At 51.1% G+C, this 27,535-nt stretch overlaps 2 protein-coding genes across 4 annotated transcripts in view; both read left to right on the forward strand.

Moving 5' to 3' along the window:
- The first annotated feature begins 818 nt into the window (after positions 1 to 818).
- RADIL (Rap associating with DIL domain) overlaps positions 819 to 27,535 on the forward strand; it is a 78,871-nt gene continuing 52,154 nt past the window's right edge. For all 3 annotated transcript variants that reach the window (XR_008619312.1, XM_055090558.1, XM_055090559.1), the window contains exons 1-5: positions 819 to 911; positions 1,718 to 2,071; positions 4,188 to 4,325; positions 5,198 to 5,285; positions 7,124 to 7,722. Coding sequence is in view for 2 of the 3 variants with exons in the window: in XM_055090558.1 (XP_054946533.1) it covers positions 7,188 to 7,722 (535 nt within the window). In the remaining variant the exon portion in view is untranslated. The remainder of the gene's footprint in view (positions 912 to 1,717; positions 2,072 to 4,187; positions 4,326 to 5,197; positions 5,286 to 7,123; positions 7,723 to 27,535) is intronic.
- Positions 16,603 to 20,925, forward strand: PAPOLB (poly(A) polymerase beta). Its single transcript, XM_007129308.4, has one exon. It carries the CDS (start codon positions 16,756 to 16,758, stop codon positions 18,682 to 18,684), a length of 1,929 nt encoding a protein of 642 aa, XP_007129370.2. The 5' UTR covers positions 16,603 to 16,755; the 3' UTR covers positions 18,685 to 20,925.

Consider the following 27,535-nt stretch of genomic DNA (forward strand, 5'->3'; position numbering starts at 1 on the left):
GCAAGGATAGAAGCCAAGTCTTTTTTAAAAAAATAATTAATTAGTTAATTTTTATTTTTGGCTGCGTTGGGTTTTCATTGCTGCGCGCGGGCTTTCTCTAGTCACAGCGAGCGGGGGCTGCTCTTCGTTGCGCCGCGCGGGCTTCTCATCACGGTGGCTCCTCTTGTTGCGGAGCACGGGCTCTAGGCGCACGGGCTTCGGTAGTTGCGGCACGACGCGGGCTCAGTAGTTGTGGCTCGCGGGCTCTAGAGCGCAGGCGCGGTAGTTGTGGCGCACGGGCTTAGTGGCTCCGCGGCATGTGGGATCTTCCCGGACCGGGGCTCGAACCCGTGTCTCCTGCCTTGGCAGGCGGATTCTTAACCACTGCGCCACCAGGGAAGCCCAGCCAAGTCTTATAATTTATAATGACGACACTGTCATTTTGGCAACGTCTTACTGTTTACACAGGTTAGCCCTGTTCAGCCTGGGAGGGGACTACACCCGGGTGTGAAAACTAGAAGGTGTGGATCACTGTGGGCCGCTTTGGAGGGGAGCAGCTACATAAGTAACACCTAATCTGAGTCTTAAAGGATGCGTAGAAATGAGCCAGGTGATGAAGATTGGTGTTAGGGGCTGAATTGTGTTTCCTTAAAATCCGTATGTTGAAGCTCTAACCCCCAGCACCTCCGAATGTGACTGTATTTGGAGATGGGGCCTTTAAAGAAGTGATTAAGTTAAAATGAGGTCATCAGGGTGGGCCCTAATCCGGTCTGACTGGTGTCCTCGTAAGAGGAGATTAGGACACAGACACACACACAGGAAAGGCTGTGTGAGGACGCAGAGAGAAGCTGACCATCTAAGCCAAGGAGAGAGGGCTCAGAAGAAATCAACCCTGCCGGCATCTTGATCTCGGACTTCTAGCCTCCAGAACCGTGAGAAAATAAATTTCCACCGTTTAAGCCCCCAGCCTGTGTTACTTTGTTACGGCAGCCTTGGAAAAGGCAGAGGGGGTGGCCTGAGCAAAGACAGAGATGTGTGAGACAGCGTAGTAATAGCAAATAGTTGGCATCACTATATCCTGAAGAGCAGGGGCCCGTGAATTTTTCTGTAAAGGGCCAGATAGTAAATATTTCGGGCTTTGGGGGCTGTAAAGTCTCTGTTTCATGGAAGCAGTTTTAGACAATACGCAAACCAAGGGGTGTGGCTGTGTTCCAATAAAACTTTATTTACAGAAACAGCAGCTCAGATTTGGCCCACAGGTGGGAGTTTGCCAACCCCTGCTAAAGAGGGTTGCTGGGAGGGGCGGGCTTTGGGACAGGATCAAGGTGAGGAATGCCTTAGGAGGAAAACACGGGTTGAAACCCAGGCTCTCCTTCCAGCTCTGATATTTGCCTCTTTGGGGTCAGAGTGGGGTAGGTTGTACATGTTTATGGGGAGTCCTGAAAGGATTTTTTTTCTTCTTCTTCTTCTTTTTTTTTTTTTTTTTTGCGGTACGCTGGCCTCTCAATGTTGTGGCCTCTCCCGTGGCGGAGCACAGGCTCCGGACGCGCAGGCTCAGCGGCCATGGCTCATGGGCCCAGCCGCCCCGCGGCATGTGGGATCTTCCCGGACCGGGGCACGAACCCGCGTCCCCTGCGTCGGCAGGCGGACTCTCAACCACTGCGCCACTAGGGAAGCCCCTGAAAGGATTTTTTTAAAATCACACAGTCCAAGGCTCAATTCTTGGCTCTACCTCTAGCTGTTCGACCTCTCTGGGTGTACCAACATCTGCCTCACGAGAGCTGATGGGAGCTTTAGATGAGATGACCAACGTAAAGCCCCTGGCATAGAGTCTGGCATACAGTAGGTGGTCAATGAATGTCTGTTCCCTCCTCCCCACGTTCCCCTTCGCAAATTTGGGGTCATTACCATATAACTTTATACCCCAATCGCTGTCAACAAAAAGATTCACTCTCAGGGTCAGAATTCAAGAATTCATCTTTTTATCCGAGGCCACGTGAATCGCCCAGGTCTAGACCTGAGCAGACAAAGGGAGCTGTCTGTGAGAATCCTTTCTCCAAGGCGAAACCCCAGCCCGACGACCGGTGCCAAGGTGAGCTCTAAGGACACGAACTTCTTTTAAAACAAGTTACCCGAGGAGGGCCGTTGGGCCAGAGCCCCGGAGCTGACTTGGCCCCGTTTGGCATCGTTTTAAGCAGAAGAGTGCCATGATCTGATTTGTCATTTAAGACGCTGGCTGCTGGGTGGGGGACAGATTGTAAGGGAGATGGAACCTGCTCCCCTTGTCCTTTTTCTGTGTTTTGGATGTTCATATATGTCACAGCTCTGTACCGCCCCCTTCTCATCAGCGCTTGCCTTACCCTGCTTCCTCTTTTCCTTGGCCTTGTCCGCCTAGGGACTAGAAGGTGGGGACAAAACAATTTGCCTGTCCCCGCCCCCAGCCTGAGGCTGGAACGTGGCCCCAGAGCTTAGCACTGGCCCCGCCCCCTGCATAGGCCCCACCCCTTGAGCTGAAGCTTAGGGGTGCGCCGCACAGCCCCGCCTCTCCGCAGCCAACCCCGCCCTTCCCTGCCTTCAAGGCAACGCTCACACCCATTAATTGGTCGGCCGGTGGTGCAGGCTCTTGGCCCTACCCCCATCAGCTCCGCCCCCTCTAGGCCCCGCCCCTTCCAGGCCTTGTGTACGTCCGTTGAGTGGCCGCAGGAGGAGCCAGGGCCCAGCCCTTTTCTTATCGCCCCGCCCATCCCCGGAGGCCCCGCCCCCTCGAGGTCTCATCCACGTCCATTGGGCCTGTAGTTCGTCCCTCGGAGGCTCCGTCCCTCCCCAAGGCCCCGCTCCATCTATTGGGTGGCAGCAGGAGGAGCCCGCGGTCTCCTCTTCCAGCCGCTGGCTCCGCCCAGCACGAGGCACCGCCAACATAGGCCCCGCCCTCCCGAGGGCCCGCCTGGTCTGTTGGGCTGCGGGCAGGAGGCGCCGCGCCATGCGCGGGTTCGGAGCACGGGCTCCAGCTGACGGCGGGTGTGGGAGCCGCGCGGGAACGCGGCGGCGGTGGCGGCGGGCTGTGTTGGAGGTGAGTGCGGGGTGCGAGAGGAGCGGCGCGGGAAGCGGGGGTCGCTCCGTGGCGTATGGGGCTCCGGGGCGCAGAGGCTGGCCCGGCGGGGAGGCCGCGGGCGCGCGCTGGGGCAGCTGGGCCCGCACGGGCCATTTCTCCGGCCACCCAGGCTCCGCTTGTCCGGTTGCCCTGGAAACAGGCGGCTCTCCTGGTGGGGGGGCACCCGGGCGCGGCTTCGGGGGGCGGGTCCCACAGGCTGGCTACATGGGCGAGGGCGGCCCAGCCTGCGGGTTCCAGGGGGTCAGCTGCGGCCACCCCCCCCCCCCGCGACCCCTGGAGCCTGGCACCTCAACGTCGGGGTCCCCCGGGCCTCAGTCTCTCTGGTCCCCTTGGAGAGAGTTCTGCAGGTGGCCACAAGGCGCCGGAGTCCGTACCTTCCCTCCAGGGTTGTGGGGACATACCCCGGCCCACAGCCTGTCCCGGTTTTCCTGTTCACACAGCAGCGCGTTCCCCACTCGTGTGCCAGCTGAAAGCATTGTCTCCCAGCTATTTCTGTACCACTTCCAGCCGCTGGACAAGTAGTGCATCTAAGGAAACATGCAGAGCTGGGGCTCCTGGGGACCCCTGCAGAAGAAACTGGGTTCTTTCCCATTAGGGAGCCAGTCGCTGGGGCTCGGGAGGGGCTGCAGACCCGGACACTCGGGCTCCCAGCACCTGGTCAAGTGTTTGATTAATCTGAATTGCTGAAAAGACTTTTCCGGGTCCCCGCCCACCAGTGATTACAGGTGTCTCTGGTTAGTTACAGGTGTCTCCCGTTAGCACGGGCCACCTCTCCTTCATTCCAGAGAGGAGCCAGCCCTTAATCCCCCTGGCAGAAAAAGTCCGTCCCCTCTCAAGAGGCTAGCATGTCAGATTTAAATCTGATTAAATTATTTTTGTATTTAAAAGCGTTGGCTCTGACTGGAGTTGTCAAGATAGGATTTATGGCCGGTGGGGATAAAGCAGAGCCTGTGAATCTACCCTCTTCCCTTCCTGCCCTGGTGGAAATTCTAATGGATCCCACATTGCAGTGTTGGAATGGCCGTGTCCCTCCACCCATTTGGTCAGCCCCACACTGACCTCACTCGCTGCTGTGACTTGAGCTTGTTTTCATCAGAAATCGGACTCTTCCTTGAGAACAAGAGAAAAACATTCTCCAGGAGAAGCAACAGCAAGCGACCTACAGCCTTGGGCCCCTGTTTCTCCGAGTATTTGTGTGAAAGAGGAGAGAACTGAGCAGAAAAGGAAAAGGCAGGTCATGCTTCCTAAAAAACAGATCTGGTGACCCCGGGTGTGCTCCGCGCTGTAGGAAACTCCTGCACTCCTCTTTGCCCTTTGCACAAACGCATCTGGCCCATTTTGACGGAGAGGCCGTACTCTGCATTTTGTGACTGTGGAGGAAGGGCACACATGAGCAAGTGGCCACGCTCTGTGGTTACTCTCTGAAGATGGCCACAGAGGGAGTGGCCGTGAGGAGAAGAGAGCCTCCGGATAAAACTGATAGAGTAGATCAGGGTCTGTGTTTGCTGGGACTTCTTTGGGCTTATGAAGCAGTTACTGGAAGGGAGTGAGTCACAGTCTGTCCTACATTTTCTACCCCCTTTTCGTGATGCTGCTAGCTTTGCCCTAGAAAAGGAGGGAGTGGGCTCTCTTCCAAGGCCCTGGGAGGGGACCTAGCAGCTGTGTATTTGTAATTTTCTAGTTCTTTTTTAATTAAAGCAGAATCGTATAAGCTTCAGACCTTACAGAACCTGTAAGGTTCACCCCTGGGTGCAAAATAGCATTTTACTTCTCCGTTGTATCTGAGGGCCTTTTAAATCCCCGTGTTTACTTCGTGACTCTTCTGGGAGTTGGGCTTCTGCTGAGACCTGGTTTTCTACAGTTTCCACCGTTTTCCACATTGTATTTAAATTTACCCTCGGCATTATCTCCAAAGGCAGAGGTTTCCCAGCCAGACGCTGCCTGGTGGCAGGGGCTGCCCTGGGGGCCCCTGTGGGTTTGGGTCGGGACCGCCGGGGCTGTGCCTGACGGGAGCCAGGTGTCTGTGGAGGGGTCAGGTCCGCCGAGAATGTGTGGTGGCCAGAGGCACGTGCTGGAAATTTCTGAGGCGGGTTGTGTGACTTTCAGAAGGCGCCGTGGTTTGAAGCTGCTGACGTGGTGTGCGAACCAAAGCCGTGTGCTTTGTCATGTGAGGACTTCTGGAAACGCTTCTGTTGTAAGTTCGGCCGGGGCCTTGGACGGGGCCAAGGGGGTTGCCACAACCAGCTCTGGGCTCCGCAGCGTCTGACCGGGAGGCGTGTGCACTTTCCTCGGGGGAGGGGAAGCAGCCTCCGGCTAGATACCTCTTTGTGGCCTGACTGCTCCTGTGCTTAGGACACTCGGCTGCTCTCAGCAGGCTCAGGCTTCAGAAGGCTGGTCCACAGGAAGAGGCTCTGCGTGGTAAACGGTGAGCTGTAGGCACAGGAGGAGTGCTCCGCCCGCCCCCAAGCCGTGGGGCGGACCTTAGTGTTCGGAACCCAGTCTTTGGCGCGTGAGGTCGTCAGAGCATCTTGAAGAGTGCAGGGTTCGCCGAGGATGTCGGGTGGCTGGTTCTGGAGGAACTGAAGGGCGGGCCCGCTGCTCAGCCTTCGTTCAGCAGCCCTGGTGGGAGTGATGACGTCGCAGATGTGACCGAGGCCCAGGGGCCAGCCGGGAAGAACCCAGTTCAGTGTCAGTGTCGAGGCTGGGCCGCTTGCCCTGTTGGGTCCCTCGGGGTCGCGTCGACCCTTTTCTTTGGGGGGGGGGGCTCCCTAGACATTTCCCCGCCCTGGGCAGTCCGTCCCCTTCCCGAAAGCCTCTCCCGGTGCCTGTGACCACGAGCGAGTCAGAGCTGAAGAGAGGACCACAGCGGAGTTCAGTGCTGACATTCGTCCATGGCAGGCGCCCAGAGCTGCTCTCACCAGGTCCTGGGCCACTGTTTCCAGAGCCTTCTAGAAAATGGCCCTTTCTTCTTTGGTCTGCCTGCCTGGAAGTGGGGCACAGAGTCAGGAGATGGGTGGTGGTTCAGCCTCCACCAACTCGTTGTGAAGCCTTAGTTTCTGTGAAGCAGGACATCTTCCTTTTACTCTGCCCGCCTGCTCCCCGAGAGCTTTGGGTGGGGTGGGGGGTCTGATGAACTCTCTCTCTGGAACCCTACGCCTTTGGGGCATTAAGCGCCCGAGAGTCTTGACTTTGTGACACACCTTGTTGTCCCAGAGCTGTTTTCTAATTTCCCCGGCAAGACTGCCTCTCCGGCCTGGCCAGCGCCCGAAAGCCGGGCTGGACGCCGTGGGTGGACACACGCGTTCCAGCCGTGCCTCCACCGCTTCTGGAAGGGCCCTTTTGTGCGCGTTGTGGTCATGTGTCCATTCTAGTGCTGCTGTCCCAGGGAAGCGGCTCCTCCAAGCCAGGACCAGTCACCTGGGAGCAGCGTCCTGGGGGGTTTGTGTTTTGAATGCCTGGTCACTTACTGCCCTGCTTGTGTGGTTGCGACTTGGCCTGATTGCCTAGTTCCATCGCTATTTGTGATGAATTTTCTGTAGCGTAGGCTGTGGTGCGGGGGAGGTGGAGTTCGGGAAGACACGGCCTTGTGCGCTCTGAGTTGTTTATAACTTTCCTCTGGGTGCCATGGGCTAGACGGGGGCTGACTCAGAGGAGGCCGGCAGCCCCGCCGGGACTCTGCCCTGCGAGCGCCACCCAGCCCCACCCTGGCCGGCCCTGTTTCTTGGCAGCTTGCCGCGCGGAGTGCGTGGTGCCCGGGCTTCTCGGGTCTTGCCTTTGGGTGACCTCACCGTGCTTCCTAGTAATGGCTTTCCTTGAAGGGCGTTTCAGCCCCTGCAAACCTGCTTTGTCCCCTGCGGCCCCACGGGCCTCGGCTGCATCCTCCCTGTTGGACCCGGCCAAGGTGCTGTGTCCGCGGCTTCTGCTGGGGCGCGGGCCCTAGACGGCTGGCCCAGTCCATCGGTGCTCCCCTGAGCCTTGTGGGCACCTGCTGCTCTGCTGGTCGACGGTAACCCGCCTTTCGTTTTCTCCCAGGACGTGGCCTTTTCCCTGCCGTTGGCCAGAGCCCTCGGTGCTGGTCCATGAAGACGGGCCCACCATGTTCTATGGGACCCACTTCATCATGTCCCCACCCGCCAAGAGCAAGCTGAAGCGGCAGGGCCAGCTGCTGTCCAGCGTGCTGTCCCGGACGCTGAGCTACAAGTACCGTGACCTGGACGCCACCTGCTCCAGCCTGGGCGCCGGCGACGACCCGGCCGAGCTCTCCACCCAGCTCTCGGCCCCTGGGGTCCTGAAGGTGTTTGGGGACAGCGTGTGCACGGGCACCCACTACAAGAGTGTCCTGGCCACCGGCGCGTCCAGCGCCCGGGAGCTGGTGAAGGAGGCCCTGGAGCGCTACGCCCTGAGCCCCGAGTGCGCTGGCCAGTACGTGCTGTGCGACGTGGTGGGCCAGGCCGGCGACTCCGGGCAGCAGTGGCAGGCCGAGGGCTTCCGGGTGTTCGGCGACAACGAGAAGCCCCTCCTGATCCAGGAGTTATGGAAACCCCGGGAAGGCCTGTCCCGGAGGTTTGAGCTGAGAAAGAGGTCGGAGGTGGAGGAGCTGGCAGCCAGGGACGTGGACACCGTGACTGCAGGTGAGGAGGGGCGACGAGAAGGCGCGTCTGTCGGCGGAGGACAGCGGGCCGCGGCGGCGGCGGCGGAGGGCTGACCGCTCCGCACCCCCTCGGCGGGGCTGTCCCGGCGGGGCGCTCTGTTTACGCTGCAGGGCGCCTGCTGGTGCCCGCTCCGCGTTCCTCATGGCGTCCTGCGGGCCGTGGGGCGACTTCTCCTTTCGCTTGACGGTGACCGTGCAGGGCTCTGGCGGGCGTGTCCCTGGCCGCGGAGAGGACCTTGTCCCGTGCAGGCGGCACACGCGGTGCAGAAAGCCCCTCAGGGCGCGAGGCGCCGGGGCAGTGTCGGGGGCCAGCGGGCGCGAAGCCGGCGGAGGAAGCGGGTCCCCGGGGGCGCGGTGCGTCGGGGGGGGGCGCGCCGGGGCGGTGGAGGTCGTGCTGGGAGCGGCGCTGAGTCCCTGCCCTGGGCCGGGGCGCTCCAGGCCCTGCGGGACGCTGCTCTGCAGCTGGCTTTTATTCACTTGGTGGAAAGAAGCTCATTATCTTAACAGGGAAGCGCCATGAAAAATGGGTTTTTTTCAAATGCCCACAGACTCTTAAGTGTATCTCAGGTCATATTTGACTTTTTCTTAGTCTCCTAGAGAAAATGGCGGCTTTACGTGAGCAAGTGCACTGGTCTTACGTGTGGCTCAGAGCAGAGGACGTTCAGTGGCCTCAGGAGACTTGTCACTCGGTTTCGTGGTGCTGCGGGGTCGAGGGGCTTGAGGCCTCGCTGACGTTTTGTGTGTGTCCCCAGGTGTCGCGAATGCTCACGTTACGTTCTCTGGTTCTCCTCTGGTGCGAAAGCCACCTCGTGCCTTTAGGGTGTGAAGACGAGGGTGTGGCAGGCCGGGGCCTGGCGGGGCCGCCGCGGTTGGCGGTGGGCTCTCGGCGGCCCTTCTGGCCTCAGTCTCGTGATCTGGAGGATCCAGTGATCCCAGGGCCGGCGCGGTGGTGTGTGCAGAGCTCTCTGCTCGGCCACGCGTCCTGACCGCCTCCTGCACGTGGTGGTTCTGTGCGCTCACAGGCAGGGGCGGACCAAGGACGGGGTTGGGGTCCCTCTGATGAGGGGGTGGGGTGTTTTATCACCGACGTTGTGCAGAGTTGCAGGCATGGGGGATAAGGAAAATTGACCAATGAGTAGCTGATGTTACTGGGTTGTTTTTTGTTTGTTTGGGTTTTTTTTTTAACTATTTGAAAAAAAAAAATCTTATTGAAGATAGTTGATTTACAATGTTGTGTTATTGTTTTTAACTCTCCTTGGACAAGTGCCTGAACGCCCCGCCCACAGACCCGGCTGCAGGGGTTTGGATTTTGTCCTGACCCTGCCTCGCCGCACTCTGGGAGACCCGTAAGGGGCTGCGTCACGAGGGTGGAGAGGGCGGGTGTTCAGCTCATGTGTTTTCTCTGCTGAATGGAGAGCAAAGAGCACGTGGGCCGGGCCAGCCCTGCCTGTCCCGCGGGTCGCTGTGCCTTGGGTCCCGGCTGGGCCCTGGAAGGCCTGCTCTGTGTCACGTGGGCGATCGCTCTGGCCGGGGGGTGGGGGGGGAGCAGGGTGACCACGAGGCTGGACGCCCTCTGCGGGGAGCACGGCTTTGTTCTCCTGTTCACAGACCCCTTTTAGACCTGTTCCTTTTACGTTCGTCCAGGCGGGAGAAGGCCCACACCGTGTTCAACTTGGCGGTGGCTTTGCGAACCTTTCAAAGAAAGAGTCTATTGAACCGGACGGGTCTCACTGACACATTTCTCTGGGCTGGAAGTGGGTTGTGTTACCTGCCTGGAGCAGGCTTCCCTGGGCCCCAGGGAGTCGGCCTTCCTGGCCGGCCTCTGACTTGGGCGTGGCCTGGGTGCTCTGTGCCTCCTTCGCCAGCTACCGAGGCGCGGAGCCCGGCACTGAGGACCCTGCAGTCGGCCCGCCGCGTCCAGCCCTGCTCCGCAGGTTGCGGGCGGAGCTTCACCAGAGCCCGCGGCCTTTGCATTAGGGTCTGTCTGAGGATCCTGATGACACAAGGGCGCACACACGTGCTCTCCCACTCACGCACGTGAACACACACTCACGCTCTGCATTGTTCCCCTGTGTAAAGAATCCGATGCGGCCCCTCCCGATCTGCAGATGCCCCCTCATCTCCTAGCGCACCCCCGAGGTCCCAGACCCCCTGCCTCCTCACGACGGTGGGAGCCACAGAGAGACTTGGAGGAGGAGGAGTGAAGGGTGATGGTGTCGGGTGGGTGCCGGCTGCCTTACGGTGATGATGAGAAGGAATCCGCAGCCCCTCTGGCCGCTTTTCCCCCGGCGGCTTCTGCCCACGTTCCTGACGCCTGTGGTCTTGTTTCCAGGGAAGGGGGTTCCTCGCCTCCTGGGCGGCCTGTCTGCGATGAGCCCCCCGTGCTGCCGGCGCCCCGGGCGGCCTGAGTGTCGCCGTGGAGGCGGCGTCGGCTGCGGTGAGCTCGGTGTCCACGGGCTGGGGGGCTTACTGTGGAGGAGGGTGGGGGCCCAGCGCGGAGCAGGCTCCAGGCACCCTGAGTCCCTTCTTCTTTCCCGGAGAACAGGTGCTGTTGTCCCCGTTCCCCTGGCAAAGTGTGCAAAAGGAAGGGCCCGCCTGTGCGGGCACGCGTGCGCCCGTGAACGAATGCCGGCCTCCCCGGGCTTCAGGCTACTCCACGGTCCCAGCGATCTGCCGCCTTCCCGGACCGCTCCCACGGCAGAAGACCCACCCCGTGTCAGCGAGCTGGGGCTCGCTGATTTCACGTTAAAAGCCCCCTGCGAGCGTCCTCTAGGCCCTTGGGGCCGGGAGCCCACCGCAGGCCCCCTTGGGTGAACTGGGAGAGGCCCCAGCAGGGCAGGGGGCAGAAGCGGCCGTACCAGGCACTTCCCGAAGGCACTGAAGGAAAAATCCACCCGGCTCCCCTGAACCGTTTGGGCCATGGTCTTGCGCCCGTGGTAATGCGCTCAGGCACTTCTGGCGTTTGTTTTCCGTAAATATTGCCTTTCCCAGCTGCCAGCTTCTCGGTGGTCTCCAGAGCATCAGAATATCGCGAGCGGGGCCCCGGGCCGGCGCGGGCGTGGCCGGGGCTGCAGAGCCGCTGGCGCGTGTTCCCAGAGCGCTGGCTTGTGGGGCCCGTGCCCCTCAGAGCGGGCTCTGGGCCGGTGCCGAGATAAAGACAGTAATCGCTTCTGCTCCCGCTGGGGAGGGAGGGCGGGCCGTGTGGTTTTTGTCAGCGGCTGGGGAAGGGCGAGAGGGTAGGGTTTGTTTGTGTTCCCAGGATGGAAGAGAGCTTGTAAACTGGATTCTCAGCCTCAGCCCCGTCGACACTTTGGGCCAGCAGTTCCTCGCCGTAGGGGACCGCCTGTGCCTTGGAGGACGTTTAGCCGTGTCCCAGGCCCGGCCCGCTAGGTGCATGCGGCACCCCTACCAGTCGTGACAACCACGGCCGCCTCTGGGCCTTGCTGAGTGTCCTGGGGGCAAGCTCGCCCTCGGGTGGGAACCAGCGATTTGGACCCGCTGGCCTGGACCCTTTGGAGGAACTCAGTCTGTTGGCCACGCCCCGCGCCTCCCATAGGGGCCGGTGGCCTTGTGCCCCGGCACCCGGACCGGACCGTCAGCCCAGGCTGGCTCTCATGGGGGCACCGTGTGAGGGACTTGGGTGCCTTGAGGAGGGGAAGTGCAAGCTTCTTTCTGTGCCAGTGGACGCCTTCCTGGGTGGCCCATCCCGGCCCTCAGAGGCCAGCCTTTTTCCGATGCTGGAAGGCAGGGCCTCCTTGGCTCTGGGTGCCCTCTTCCGAGGAGACAAGGTTAGAGGGTTTCTAAAAGCCGCCGAGGCTTGAGGTTCTCTCTGCAGGGACATCTCTGCATCAGCACTGGGCTTGTCGCAAATTGCCCTTCAACGTCTGTGTGGTCTGGCATACAGTAGGTGCTCGTCAAATGCCTGTTTAAGGGTGGATGCAAATTAGAAGAGCAAGCTCCTCTGTGAGTCTCGGCTTCCGGGTGCATCCAAGACTCCAGGGTTGGAATTGGTTTTCTTTGCGGGGGGTGGGGGGGGGATGGGGGCAGGGCAGGTGGGAGTGGCGTGCAGACGGCATGGCTGCCCGCTCGTGCAGGTGGGGGCTTGAGTGAGGAGGAGTGCGCTGCTCTGGCGCCGACAGCGTGACCTGCCCGCCTCGCTTCTCTTCCAAGGCCGGCTGGAGTGGTGGCAGGGGTGTCGTCTGAGTGCCTGGCTTTGGGTGTGTTTGCCGTCATCCACAGACGGGCAGGTGGGCCTGAGCCCCGACTGAACCGGGATGTTCAGGCGCCTCGCGAAGCCTCTGCTGTCTCTATCTGCTGGTTGTGTGCCGCGAATTCTGTCTCCTTGAGGCCCCCAACCTCTCTGTGCTGTTTTCTTTGGACGTTTTTCTCCTCCAGCCACGAATCTGATTTTTAATAGCACTTATCTCAGGATGAACGAGGCGATCTGGATTCTTTTCTCCTTTCATTGAAGAGTAGCTGCCTGTTGAGTGAGGCTTCCTCTGAGCATATTTTCAGCGATGCAGTCATTGAGGGAAATGTTTATTTTATGTAGTCTGGGGGAAACAAAACAATGCCCAACTTTTTCCATCAGTCTGAAACTAGAAAACTAATTGAACTTAAGAGACACTTTTGAGGACTTTCAATTCAAAGAGGACATAAAGTTGGATGGTTAGCTGCTAATGGCCAGTTTCATAAAAAAAAGGAAAAAAATTCATAGTTTCAGTTTCACGTAGAAGCGCGGTGTCGGAAGGAGGCCTGGCAGCCCTGTTCTCCCAAGCCTGGTGTTGCCCACCTGGGGCCTGGCTGGCAGCAGCCCGTCCTCCCTCGGGAGACTTCTGGCCAAGGAGCCTCCGGAGGCTCAGTGCTAAACACGGGGAGATGAGAACTGGCGTAAAATGTTTGAAAGGCACAAAACATAATAGGAATTGGCCAAAGTATGGCCAGGGTGGACATGGCAGGGAAGGAAAAGTCAAGCTGGGTCCTTACTCCAAGTGCATTAAAAACGTACAAGTCAGAGGTAAAGTTATACCGCCAAAAGAAAGATTTCACAAACAAGCCTTCAAAGATGCAAACCGTAGGGGGAAAGGTAGAGGAATTCGACTGTATCAAAGTTTAAGCTTTGTTTTTAACTAAGAACATTCTATAGCTAAGATTTAGCTCTACCCATGGTGCTGCATGTAAATCCAGCTTCTTGCTTTTTCTTGAGACATAGTTTCCCATCACTTGCGTATACCCCATTATCCATTCTCCTAATCACGGGCTCTCAGGTTGCGTCCAGCTCCTTCGTACTACAGACAGTGGCACGATGACCCTCTCGAGGGCCTGTGCAGAGTTCTCTGGGGGTCATCTCCAGGGAATGGAGTTTCTGGATTACAGACATGTCTGTTTCATTTCTTAGTAAGGACTGCGGGACAGCAGCTTCTCCAGAAAGGCTGCCACGACGCTAGCGTGCTTTCTTGTGGGGCCCTTCCACATCCTTAAGCATTGGGTATGAGCCCCCGACCCTCGAAAATCTCCCCTGGGAATATGTTAAAAATCAGAAGGAGCTGCAGGATAGTGAGGTGCTGGAGTCACGCAGCCAGAGAAACTCCCTGCAGCCGACTGACGCGAGCAGCGTGAACCGAGTCGTGAAATGACTTCCCCAGAGTCACAGTGTGTGGCCTTGAAACTGTCCCTCTACCTAAACTAAAACTCAAGAGATGGGTCTTTTGGATATTGATTAGCCAGGGATTTGAAGGTGAAAGAATTTTCTTTGTTGTGCTTCTTCATTTATTTATTTGCCAGCAAATATTTGTTGAGTGCTACTGCGGTAGCTACTTGATCAGGTACTGATCAAGCATATAGCAGTTGACAAAACAAACAGATCTTCTTCTCATGGAGCTAAGGGTGGCAAATAAAGGCAAAGAAACAATCACTCGAAAAACGGAGACTTACAAATTGTGATATGTTCTATGAAAGAAAAGTACAGGTGCTAATTAAGCAGGGAGGTTAGGGAAATTCTCTGTGAGGAGATGAAATTTTAGCCAGTCTCAAAGTTGACAAAACTAAGCAGGTGAAGAGTAGTAGACGGTAAGTGGGGCGGGAAGAGCTTTCTGTGCAGAGGGAACGGCGTTGTCGCAGAGATGAGAGAGAATGAAATAAATGCAAGGCACCGAAAGGCGAGGTGGCTGGAGGGTGGGGGACATTGTGGGAGGTGAAGCTGGAGAGATGGTCAGGGGTTGTTAGCTATTTTGGACTTTAGACTAATGAGAGGCCACTGAAGGGGTTAAATGAGAGGCCACTGAGGGGGTCAAAAGACCACTGTGGCTACTGGGTAAAAAATACTTTGAAAAGTCAGTAATAGATTAATTTATTGTAGGAGTCTAGGTGGAAATTGATGGTAGCTTGGACTAGAGTTATGAGGAAGCAGGCAGAGAGAAGTTGATGAATCCCAAATGTATTCTGGAGGTAGAGTCATCAATATTTGTAAATGAACTAGATGCTGAAGATGCGAAAGAGGGGGGGCTGTCAGGAATGACTCCCAGGTTTCTGATACGAGCAGTTGGGTAGATGGAGATGCCATTTACCAAAGTGATGCCTACCAAGAGAGAAACAAGTTATGGAGGGAAGAGTAAGAGTTCTCTTTAGACTGTTAAGTTTGAGACATCCAGACGGAGGTGGCAGATGGGATGTCAGATGATATGGATCTGGAGCTCAGAAGAGTAAACTTACATTAAGCTGTTAATAGGTGATATTTAAGCTGTGAAAATTGATAGATGACCCGGTAGTAAATATATATACAATGAGAAGAGTTGAGGGCTTAATATGGAAACTGGAAGAACTCCAACTGTAGAGGCAAAGTAATGGAGGAGCAAATGAGACCAAGGGGAGGCCAGAGATGTACAAGACAACAAAAGAGTGTGGTGCCGTGGAGGCCCATGGGAGGCTACTGTAGGTCAAAAAAGGTGCAGACCATTGGGTTGAGCAACATGGAGGTCACCGAATACCTTACTGAGAGCTGTGCTGCTGGAATGTTAAGCATGCAAACCATGGTGAAATAGGTTGAGAAATTGGTACTGGCAATACGTGGGATTAATTACCCTAGAAGATCTTTCTATACAGAGTACCTGGAAGTGCTGGCTGAACTATAACAATTCTCCTTTTAGATGCACAGCTGAGTATCCCCCCGAAGTAAAGTAATCCCTAAGGGTGAAAAAACAAAACAAAACAAAATGAGGACCTTGAAACGTTAGAATCTTAGCTGATTATGAAGCTACAATTGCCCCACAGGCTCTTGCCAGTCTTTACAACTAAGAAATTTAAGTTTAATAGCTGTCCAAGAAAGAGACACAGAGCCTTGGGACCTTAGGAAGTAGAAAGTTGGGACTGAGACCCTCACATATGTTGGGAAACTGTAAAGGGTGACACATTGAATGAAAAGACAGAATAGGAAGAATCTGCTACCTGGTAAAAGGAGATGGCAAAGCGTTATTATCTCTCTTGACCTGGGCCCTGGGTGGGAAAACCTACTCTTTCCTAGAATTGAAAAAATCACCTTTTCCTCTCAGGTGTTTGGGGTTCAAAATTGCACTACTTAAGTGATCTGGATAATCACTGGATAAGAAATTAAATTACTGTGTACATAATTTGATAGTGTACAAGGACATCGGATAGAAACAAAGTAGATCCTCTTTGGAAGGACATCTACACAGGCATCCCAAGCCTGGCCAGAGACGCGCTAACAATCCAAAAGTACGAGACACTTGAAGTGATGCTTCTTGAAAAGAGTCAGTAGAAAACAAACTGTAGAATCAGATTCTCAAGAACTTAGGAATTGGAACCATTAGATATAAAATATTGAGTAAGTATTTTAAAAAATGTTTAATGAAATAAAAGGTAGAAAGAAAACAGGAAAGAACAATGTCATCCCCAAAGGCAAGGAAGATTTGGAAAAGAACAAGATAATGCTTTTAGTAATAAAAATGCAAGTTTGTAAATGGTTACTTCAACGATGGCTTAAACAGCAGACTAAATATAACTGAAGAGAATTAGAGAACGAGGTAGACCTGGCATCACGCCAGAAACATGGGTTGAGAGACACGGGGAACAGGATGGGAAGGTCTGTCACATGTGCACGTGAAGAGGCTCAAGAGAATGGGGTGAGGACATACTCCACGGACATGCCTGAGCGTCATCCGGGAGCATGGGATGAAAAGCACCAGTCTTCCGATTCAGGAATCACAGTGCTTCCTCTGTAGGATAAACGAAAAGTTTACCCCTTGCTGCCTAGTGGTGATGCTGCAGGACACTTCAGAGATTTTTACAGTCGCTGAGAAGAAAAGGCAGGCGAGCAGCAGGCTCCCCACCCGGAACCGCAGAAACCAGAGGTCAGCCGATGGGACCTTCAAAGCTGGAGAGAACAGGACCGGGAACCCAGAGTTGCGGTCCTGGCTGCCCCACCACCCAGGCGCCGGGCCACGGAGGATGCCACGGAGCTGCTTCCCACCGACGGACCCTGCCAGAGAGGGATTCTAAAGGATGGGCCAGAGGGCAAAGGCCACCTGAAGGTGCCACTGGAGAGGAAGGAGACCCGAGGTGTAGAGAATGGCGAGCAAGGAGTTGGACGGTAGGTCTGGGCAAACGTCTAAAACAGTTATAACAGGGCCGAACCCCGGGGCGCAGCCGTGCCGGCCCCCACCGGCCAGAAGCCGCGGCGGAGACCTGGAAACTACAGCCCCCATGAGGCTCTGCGCGCGCGCATGCGCCGTGGCATACGTGGCACGCGCGGCGCGTGGCGTGCGTGGCGCGCGGCGTGGCGTGCGTGGGCATTCTAGAACGCAGCAGCTAGGGCCCCGGCGCCATGTTGGGGCCGAGGGGACAGCGGACAGGTGCTTGAAGCGGCGGGAGCGGAGCGGGAGCGGGTCGGACCTGGGCTGGTAGGAGCCCCGCCCCTCCCGCCTCAGCGGATCATGACCCGGGCGGCCGCGGAGGTCGCGGTGGCGGGGGACGCGGCGTGGCGGGGCCAGCGCTAGAGATGATGCCGTTTCCGGTGACCACCCCGGGATCACAACAGACCCCGCCGCCGCCCAAGCACTATGGCATCTCCAACCCCATCAGTTTAGCAGCCCCCAGGGAGACTGACTGCATACTTACCCAGAAATTAATTGAAACCCTGAAGCCCTTTGGGGTTTTTGAAGAGGAAGAGGAACTACAGCGCAGGATTTTAATTTTGGAGAAATTAAATAACCTGGTAAAGGAATGGATACGAGAAATCAGTGAAAGCAAGAGTCTTCCACAAGCTGTAATAGAAAACGTTGGAGGGAAAATCTTTACATTCGGTTCTTATAGATTAGGGGTGCATACGAAAGGTGCAGATATCGACGCGTTGTGCGTGGCACCCAGACATGTTGATCGAAGTGATTTTTTCACCTCCTTCTATGGTAAATTGAAACTACATGAAGAAGTAAAGGATTTAAGGGCTGTTGAAGAGGCATTTGTACCAGTTATCAAACTGTGTTTTGATGGGATAGAGATTGATATTTTGTTTGCAAGATTAGCACTGCAGACTATTCCGGAAGATTTGGACCTAAGAGATGACAGTCTGCTTAAAAATTTAGATATTAGATGCATAAGAAGTCTTAATGGTTGCCGGGTAACCGATGAGATTTTACATCTAGTACCGAACATTGACAACTTCAGATTAACTCTGAGAGCCATCAAGTTGTGGGCCAAATGCCACAATATCTATTCCAATATATTAGGTTTCCTAGGAGGTGTTTCCTGGGCGATGCTAGTAGCAAGAACTTGCCAGCTTTATCCAAATGCAATAGCATCAACTCTTGTACGTAAATTTTTCTTGGTGTTTTCTGAATGGGAATGGCCAAATCCAGTGCTACTGAAAGAGCCCGAAGAACGGAATCTTAATTTGCCTGTCTGGGACCCAAGAGTAAATCCCAGCGATAGGTACCATCTCATGCCTATAATTACACCAGCGTACCCACAGCAGAACTCCACGTACAACGTGTCTGTTTCAACAAGGATGGTCATGATTGAGGAGTTTAAGCAAGGGCTTGCTATCACGCATGAGATTTTGCTGAGTAAGGCAGAGTGGTCCAAACTTTTTGAAGCTCCGAGCTTCTTTCAAAAGTACAAGCATTATATTGTACTTCTAGCAAGCGCGCCAACCGAAAAACAACATCTAGAATGGGTGGGCTTGGTGGAATCAAAAATCCGAATCCTGGTTGGAAGCTTGGAGAAGAATGAATTTATTACACTGGCACATGTGAATCCTCAGTCGTTTCCAGCACCCAAGGAAAATCCTGACAGGGAAGAATTTCGTACAATGTGGGTGATTGGGTTAGTGTTAAAAAAGCCAGAAGACGCTGACGTTCTCAGTATTGATCTCACCTATGATATCCAGTCTTTCACAGATACAGTTTATAGGCAAGCGATAAATAGTAAGATGTTTGAGATGGATATGAAAATTGCTGCAATGCATTTGAGAAGGAAGGAACTTCATCAACTACTACCTAATCACGTGCTTCAGAGAAAGAAAACACACTCGATGGAAGGTGTCAGACTGACAGCTTTGGATGGCGGCAGCCTCGACTTGTCTGTAAACAGTGAAGACAGCACGTCTGTGTCTTCACTTCCTGGCTGTATGAAGACTGGCCCAGTGACTGGCAGTGCTCAGGGCAGAAACATTCCTTCCCCGGCTGTGGTGGCAGCGTCTGTGACCAGCGTACAGGTTCCTGAAGTTTCCTTGCAACAAGCAAATCCCAGCGACAGCCCAGGGGGCACGTCCAGCGAAAGCATCCCTCAGACTGCCCCACAACCAACTATTTCTCCACCACCGAAGCCCATGGTCACCAGAGTTGTTTCCTCAACACGTCTGGTCAGCCATCCACCCAGGCCTTCAGGGAGCGCAGCAGCAAACATAGCTAATCCTATCATAGGAGTCTAGAGGACATTGTCACATCACAAAGAAGAAAGGACCAAGGAAACCAAAACAGAAGAGGAACGGAACGGTCTTATAAAGAGACAGGTGCGGCTCAATTGGAAACTATTCAGACAGCAGCCTCTCTGTTGGCCTCATGGGGAACATCCAGTGCAGACCTTCCCAGTATCCCTGCAAATCTTACGCCTATTATCAAGAAATCAGTAAAACAGATTGAACTGAGGAAAACAACCTCAAGGGTCCATAAACAGTATCTGCCAGCTCAGCCTGCTGTCTTCAAATGCTAAAGGAGAAGAATGAAGGGTACCAAACTAGATATGGTTCAGAATAGCTTTGTTAGGCTTATTTGATGAGTTCCTTTATTGGGCTAATCTTGATCAGAAGTCCAGGTTAGTATGTGAAGCCAGAAGTACTGTTAATTAATGTGTCAGATTATTTATGTGTCAGCCGCAGTTAAACGCTAACTGTTTCAAAGGACTCCTGCCCTTAAAGAGGAAAAAGAGAGAAAAACACCCCTCCAGCTATGTTTGTACCCATGACTGACATCGGGACTGGATTGATGTTTGATGCATTGTTGGGGAAAGTTTGCAGCACAAACTGGTATCAGAATTCCTTACGCTGATGATGCACTTTATATTTTTATTAGACAGTAGAACAAATTTTAGATTTTTCAGCTTGATGAATTTCAGTTTTTTCCTGAAGGGTGTTCTTCATTACTGATCTTCAGATTGGTTACCATTGTGCAGTGGTGTACTGTACTTCAGAAAAAGCATAAAGTACATCTAGCTCAGTTCCTGTGAGATAGCTATAACCCTTTAAAATGAAATGTCAACTCTTAGGGTATATATTTGGCATTGAAACAGTAATTAGTAAGTGTCTGGTTTTGATGGGACAGGATCAAGAAATGATTGGTTTTATCTGAAGAACTGTTTCAGAGTGCATACAATCAGCCGTCAAACAGCAGATACTGTCTTGAGCTAACAAAGCTCCATATTCTCTTGTCCTTAATCATTTGCCCTAAAAGAAAAAAAGCTTTTTGTGTCCCCTGCCCCCGCCGCCTTCTCTTTGCTTGTGTGCGCAAGGTATGCTTATATATCGTTTCACAGAAAACTCAGTATGCTAGTATTTTCTTAACCATGATGTGAAACCAACGGTCCTGTGGCCACATGGCTAATATTTTAGTAAAGCTTTACTAAAAGTAATTCCTGTGAAGCATGTTATCCATCTTGGATGGCCATTTGGTCTCCACGTAAGAGAAGATTTGTATACTCCACAGAATACCTGCTTATAGTAAAGTTAATTTCTAATTTAAACGTGTAAGCAAAACATTTTCTCCAGAAGTTTAAACCAATTTTTATTTGTAAATGACTTCCTAAAATTCATCAGTAAAATTTACATGTAGAAACATCAGAAATTTCTAGCAAGCACTTGACATCTAGTCAGCTTTCTACTCTTTTGTTTTATCCTGCAAAAAATTCGGAACAATAACCTTTCTTTAAAAAAAAAAAAAAGACAGCTCATCATTAAGCAGCAGAACATTCATGTTTCTCAACAGTTGTAGGTGAATGAAAACTTAGTCTCTCTTAATCTGGACACAGCAAACCTAACAGGTTTTCCAAATAGCCTGATTCTGATTCTTCCTATCCCCCAACAGTGTTCCTTTCTACCACATGTGCGTTTTTCATGTTAAACTGCAGCTTCTTAAACCCTTTCCCTATCCTTTAAAATAATTTCCCCCAAAGTTGGAATATAGTCATTTCCGTTGTGGGCTGTGCAGTAATTGAGACTCTCTGTTCACCATGACTTTCTGACGCCGAGTACACAGTGTTCCCGCTACCTGTGCAGCCCCCTTCCACCACAATAAAATCAGGTGAAGTGTGTACTGTACCTGTGTATTTTGAATAGCTATTGTGTCATTGAAATTGCCACGCACAAATTTAGTCTTGTCATTTTGTTCACACATTGGGGAAAAATTAGTTTAGTAAATGTTTCGTGTAACTGTACTTCTTTTACCAAGCTGGAAGGTTGGAGCTTTTTAATTCTAGTTTTCGTTACCTGAATATCAGACTATTTTTTTCATATGGTGTGCATAGTATCTCATGACTGGAGTTTGCTTCGTTTTATAGTCTCTGTACTCCTTGTATTTTTCAAGCACTATTTTGAAAACAGATGATGTATTTCTCCATTAAAAAACACAATAAAAATAAGCAAGAAAGAAGCAAGCAGAGGGGTTTAAATCTGACGATAACAGCTCAGATGTTCTTACTGTTGTTCTGGTGGGTAAAGTCACCGATGAACGTTTCGACTTACTTGAAGTCTAGAATTCATGTTATAATAGGGAAAAAACATGAAAAGGTTAAAACTTCATATCAATGATGGTACAAAAAAATGGAGTTAAAAAATCTTAATCCAAAAGAAGGCAGGAAAGAGGTGGGGTGGGGGAGGTGGGCAGCACAGAGAAAATGGTGTAGAAAGAGAATACAATCTCAGGTGGTGGAAATGAAGCGAAATATATCTGTCACTATATACATAATAAATAGACTAAACTTCCTGAGTAAAATGTGGAGATTGTCAAGAGTTCATGGAAAAACTAAGTCCAGCTGTACGCTATTTTATTTACGAGAGACACACCCAAAACGTAAGACATAAAGAATGGAAAAAAGGCCAATGAAAAGCTGTTACAGTTAACAGTGTTATCCAAACATTTCAAAGCAAAAATAATTACCAGGGACAAAAGGGATCACTGCATTAATGAGAGAAGAAATAGTGCAGCAGGAAAAGGGACCAATTTAATTTTTTTTGCACCTAGTAAAATAGCCTCAATGTAAAATAAAGCAAAGATTAACAGAAATTGCCAAAAGCATCGTTGTCACGGAAGATTTTTAAACAACTCCTGTCATTAATTGATACTAAGCAGACAAAAAGTAGAAGGGAAACAGTTTTGAACACCACAACAGTGCTTGGCAGACTTTTCCTGTAAAGGGCCGGATAGGAAATATTTTCAGCTTTGTGAGACTGTACAAACTCTGCCTTTGTAGAGTGAAAGCAGCCCTGGACAATATGTAAACAGATGGCCAGGGCTGGGTTGGTCACCCATTCCCCCCAGCCGGCATTTGTCGTCCCTCATCTATTGGGCATTTGTTACAGAAACTTCCACTCAACCATTAGAAAATGCATGCTATTCTCAAGCACTTGGACATGTAAAAAAAAAAAAATAATAATAACCTCATGCTAGATCCAGAAAGTAAGACTCAACATAGTTAAAGTTATCTGATTCATAGAACATGTTCTCTGACTGCAGAACAGTAAGTTAGGAACAATGACAAACAGCATAGAGAGGAATTTCCTAAAGAAAACACGGAAAAGCTCACACCGTGAAGAGACTGATGAACAGAATCTCTTAATTGTATTGAGTAATGAACAGTGAAAACTGAAAAACAGGCTGTAAGCAGGGAGATTTCATAATACATAAAACAAACGATTGCTATCCAGGCTATATTAAGGATGAAGAAAAAAGTCTATTTGAAAAGATGAAACAACCCAATAAACTGGCAAAAGAGATGCGTAGGTATTTCACAGAAGAGGAACTAAGAATGGGCAATAAACATGGAAGGATGCTCAATCTTGTTAGTGAGGAAAATGGGAATTAAGACCACGGAGCTATTTTTCTTTTACAAAAATGAAGCCGAACAATATTCAGGTTTGGCGAGGAGGAAGGGGAGTACACGCTGTCTGGTCCCTTCAGGAGAAGGTGGGTGTTGTCTAGTGGGGCCGGCGTGCCCGCACCCTGTGCTCCATTCCTTCTGCGCTGGGGGCTCCACTCCCACGCTGTGGGGCACTGGTGGGTTTAACCTTACCAGTCTCTCTATCCCTTGAGGTAGCCAGAGTTTGTGGGCCACCGCTGCAGCCGTGTCCAGAACCCTACACACCCTCTCGTTTACCTCCAGCGTGCCATGGGGATGTCATCGTTTCCCGCATATGCCGTGGTATCAGAAAAGTCAGGAAGCACTTTCCTAGAAAGACCGTCCCACGGGTCACCAGGAGACGAGTAGGGGAGTGTTTGCGGCAGCATTTTGTAATAGCCTGAAGCTCGAAATGACCCGCATACCCCTAAACGGGGAGTGGAGAGAGAGTGTGTATTCATGCAGCAAACAACGTAAAGCTGTGAGATCAAATGGACCAAAGCTTCATGCATCGAGGTAGGTGTGTCTCGTAATGTTGAGGGGAAAGAGACAATCACAGAAAAATAGACACACCCAAAACGTAAGACATAAAGAATGGGAAAAAAAATGGCACGATCTACATAAGGTTTTAAAAAAAGCAAAATAGGGCAGTGTAATTTAGGGTGACAAAAATGTGAGGTATAACTATAAAGGAAAAACAAGGGAATGTGAAAATTCAGAATGCAAGGGCGAGAGGTGGGGAGAAGCAGGGGAGGTGCAGCTGCAAGAATGCAGACTGGAAATGTTCTACTTTTTGCAGGTTGGGTGGTGGAGGAAACGGTGTTCATTTTATTATTAGTCTCAGTTGTAAATGCTTTCTTGTGTGTGTGTGTGTGTGTGTGTGTGTGTGTGTGTGTGTGTGTGAAGTATTTTGTAATCAAGAAACCAACATCAAAGTGATAAAGACCTCTATCAGTTAGGAATTGCATTTGGCCAGATAACAATTACTGAACCCGATACAGGGTGCTTTTCTTTCACATTGCAGAGGGAGTACGTTCAGGGCTGATGGGGGAGCTTTCCTGGTCCCCAGGGACGCAGGCTTCTGCACTTTCAGCCCCACCATTGTAGTCCATGCCTTCCATCCTCAAGATCACCTCAAGGTGCAGGATGATGGAGGGGCCACTGCCATCATAGCCATCATATCTTCATTTAAGGCAGGAAGAAAGAAGGAAGGGGGGAAAGCCAAAGGTGTCCCCGCAGACTGTGTCCTCCTCCTACGGAGCTTTCCTGGAAGTCCCTAGAAGATGACATTCCTTCATCTTTCACTGACTGGAACTTAGTCACAAGGCCCTGCCTACCTGTGAGGGAGACCAGAAGTTGTAGTTTGTATCAGCTGGTTACACGACCACCATTCCCCACCATTATGTGACGGGAGAAGGAGAGGATGGGTGTTGGAAGGCAATGGTAGAGCAAATTACACAGAACTCATATGTTTACACATTCAAACGCTCCCAAATAAGTCAGGATCAAAAAAGACACTTTAATGTGAATTAGAACTGAACAGTAATGGAAATGCAACTTGTGGGATGCAGCCAATGTGGTATTTAGAAGAGGAGGGTTATGGCTTTAAATGCTTACCCTAGAAAAGAATACAGGCTGGCAGCTGATGAGCTGTGTGCCTACAGAACTAGGGTAAAAAGAATATAAATTCAGTGAGAGAAGAAAGGAAATAATACAGAGCAGAAAGTAAAGACAAAATAAACATGCGGTGCAGCGGATCAACAAAGTGAAGAGTAGGTTCTTCGAAAAGACTAATAACCTAGTCAAAACCGGGAAGATTGTCGAGGAAAACGAAAGATGGTACACAAGCAATCTTAGGAATTTAAAAGGGGATATAGCCACAAATACAGTAGTTTTTTTTTTTTTTTTAATTTTCATTTAAAGGATCTTATAGATAGCTTTATGGCAGTAAATTTGAAAACTTAGACGAAATGGACAATCTCCTAGAAAAAGATAACCTACCCAGACTCACTGAAGGATAGAAAACCTGAATGGACTTATAACCTTGAAAAGAAATGGCACGAGTAGTTTGAAAATGTCCCCACCAAAACCAAAGTAAAATCACAAAAACATAAGACCTAGACGGTCGTACAGGCCAGTTCTTACTGATGTTCAGTGACAAGATTATTCCAATATTTTACATCAGACTATTCCAGAAAATGGAAAAAGAAGAAACGTTTTTTCACAACAAATCTCACCTTCATATCAAAACCAGAGAAAGGGAACATGATAAAAGTTATCAGCCAAATTCACTTATGAATGTTGATGTTGAAAGCTAAAACCAAACCAGAAATGTATATAAAAACCGTCATGACCAAGTTTGATGAATCTCTGGAATGCCGAGATGATTTAACATGTGAGATGTCGGCTGGCACGTTGATGCTGGCTGTTGGCAGGAGGCCTCAGCTCTCCATAGGGCTGACCGAGTCTCCTCACAACATGGCGGCTGACTTAACCCCAGCACGTGGTCTGAGAGAGCCAGGCACAAGCCGCAGTGTCTTTCATGACCTGACCATGGACGTCACCCCGCCACTCCCGCCGTGTCTTTGTGATTAAACGGGCTCTATTCACAGTGGCAGGTGACTCCAAAAGGGCTCGAAAAGCAGGAGATCACTAGGGGCCATCTTGGAGACTGACTTCCTCATTGATCAACAGGAAAAATGGGTCCATTTTAATATATGACAATGGAATACCATACAGCACTGAAAACGAATGAGCTAGAGATACACATAGCAAGTGGGTGTTGTGTTCATATCGTATGATACCATTTCATCAGTTTTTTTAAAAATTGCAAATTAAATATATTTTTCAGAGATATTTACTATGTATGTATATAATATCTTGGCCATACTTAATACATGGAAAAAAATATATAAATATACACATGGGAGTTATGACCCCAAATCGGCATAGCTGTTATCTCTGGATAGGAGAGAGAAAGCTCAGCCGTATCTAGAATGTGCTTTATTTCTTCAGGCTGCAGTGGGTGCATTATTTTGTTCTTCATACCCTTTTGGATGCCGGAAGTGTTTCCTACTTATACAGAAGGGTGCCTAGGAGAAAAGAGAGGAAGCCTGTGTGTAGACAACTTTCCCACAAAGTTTGGCTGACAAGGCAGAATTCAGTTCTTTGGGGTTGTAGGACTGAAACCTCCATGTTTTGTTTCCTTTCTTTTTCTTGCTAGCTGTGGACCAGAGCCCACTCTCAGCTCCTTTTCCTGTGGCCCCTCCCATCTGAGCAGGGGCAACCCTTTGTTCAGACCCTTTTCTTCTGTGACCAGCTGGAGAGCACTCTCTGCTTTGAAGTCACTTATCCTAAGATCAACTGCTCAGTTACCTTAATTATACCGGCAGAACCTCTCTTGCCCATGTCCTTAATCACGGGAGTAACCGTAGGGGCAGAGATCATGGGGTCACCTTAGAATTCTGCTCCCACCGTGACCTTCCATAGTTTTTCTGTGCTCTGATGCTCCTGTACAGATCTGTGTAAACATGTACACGTGCAGACTTTTAGTCAGTTTTTTTTTTAAATTATCTTTTCAAAATTTCATTTTATCTTTGGCTGTGCTGGGTCTTCGTTGCTGCGCGCGGGCTTTCTCTAGTCGTGGCGAGCGGGGGCTACTCTTCGTTGCGGTGCACAGGCTTCTCATTGCGGTGGCTTCTCTTGCTGCGGAGCCCGGGCTCTAGGCGCGGGGGCTTCAGTAGTTGTGGTGTATGGGCTCAGTAGTTGCAGTGGGGAGGCTCTAGAGCGCAGGCTCAGTAGTTGTGGCCCACGGGCTTAGTTGCCCCGTGACATGTGGGATCTTCCCGGACCAGGGATCGAACCCACGTCCCCTGCATTGGCAGGCGGATTCTTAACCACAGCGCACCAGGGAAGTCCCAGTTATTATTATTTTAAAATGGGATCACATACTTAGTTTTCTGTATCTTTTCTTAACAAACTCCTTTGAAAATCTCCCCACATCATCTGTTATCATTCTAATTCATTCATTCTAGGGCTTATGGAATATTCCATGGTGTGGTCAGAGCACTATGTATATTTGGGGGTCATTAAGAACAAATTTGCAATACATATTCCTGTATATACCGTATTTCACCACATAAAAGATGTTATTGATTGTAAGGTCACCGTACCTACTTACCACTAACGTAAAAAATAGTACAAGTTAAACGAGGACACGATGCCTTATTATTATTACTTGGGATTCTTAGTTTTGTACTTACCTAAAGAGCTCTAATAAACCTGAAGATTTATTTAAACACGGACTTTAACCTGTGTTGGTTCTGTGCACATGCACACACAAAAAGATAAATAGGAGCGAAATAAATTCAAAGTCTTCTTTACGACTCGAGCTGTCAACTGTGCACGTTTCCACACAGCGCCCTTTTTTGTGCCCTCAAGAATATTGCTGATGCCACATTTCTTGAAGGTGCTCCACTGTTATCCCTGGGATTTTCTCTCAAGCTGTTGGCCCCAAATTCTGCAAGTTTGCACATGACAACCAGAGCTCGTTCATTCTTCAAATGGCCCTTAAATGACTGAAATATTGAAGAATCTCGCCCTCCAGGAACCGTAGCCAAGTTCTCACATGACAGCTCCTGCCTGGGACACTCCACAAGAACGCAGGATGCGTTCAGAGATGTTAAAATGTGCAAAAAAGTGTGTCTAGGAATTGATGAAAAACATACCATAAGGGCGTGCATTCATTCATTCGTTTAGGAGGTTGAAAAGTATGTACGTTTAAAAACTTACTTTCACCAGTTATATATACGTGCACAGTTAAAGCGATACTTTCTCATTGCTGATTAGAAATAACAAAACAAGGCAAAAAAGCTGAAGCAGCAGGTGCCTGCGCTAGCCTTCCCTCTTGCCAATTCGCCCTGCCCAGAGGGAACCAGTTTCAGTTGTGAACTGTTCCTTATTTGGCATTTAATTCCACAACTTAAAGTAACACACTTATCCCGTGCTGCTTGGTTTTTACATTTTGAGCGTCATCTAGTGACTTCTTCCATGAAGATGAGAATTCAGCTCTGTTCACCACCCCTCTTTTTTTTTTTTTTTTTTTTTTTTTTTTTTGCGGTACGCGGGCCTCTCACTGTTGTGGCCTCTCCCGTTGCGGAGCGCAGGCTCCGGAC

This window comes from Physeter macrocephalus, chromosome 14 (genome assembly GCF_002837175.3).
Source record: "Physeter macrocephalus isolate SW-GA chromosome 14, ASM283717v5, whole genome shotgun sequence".
Lineage (NCBI taxonomy): Eukaryota > Metazoa > Chordata > Mammalia > Artiodactyla > Physeteridae > Physeter > Physeter macrocephalus.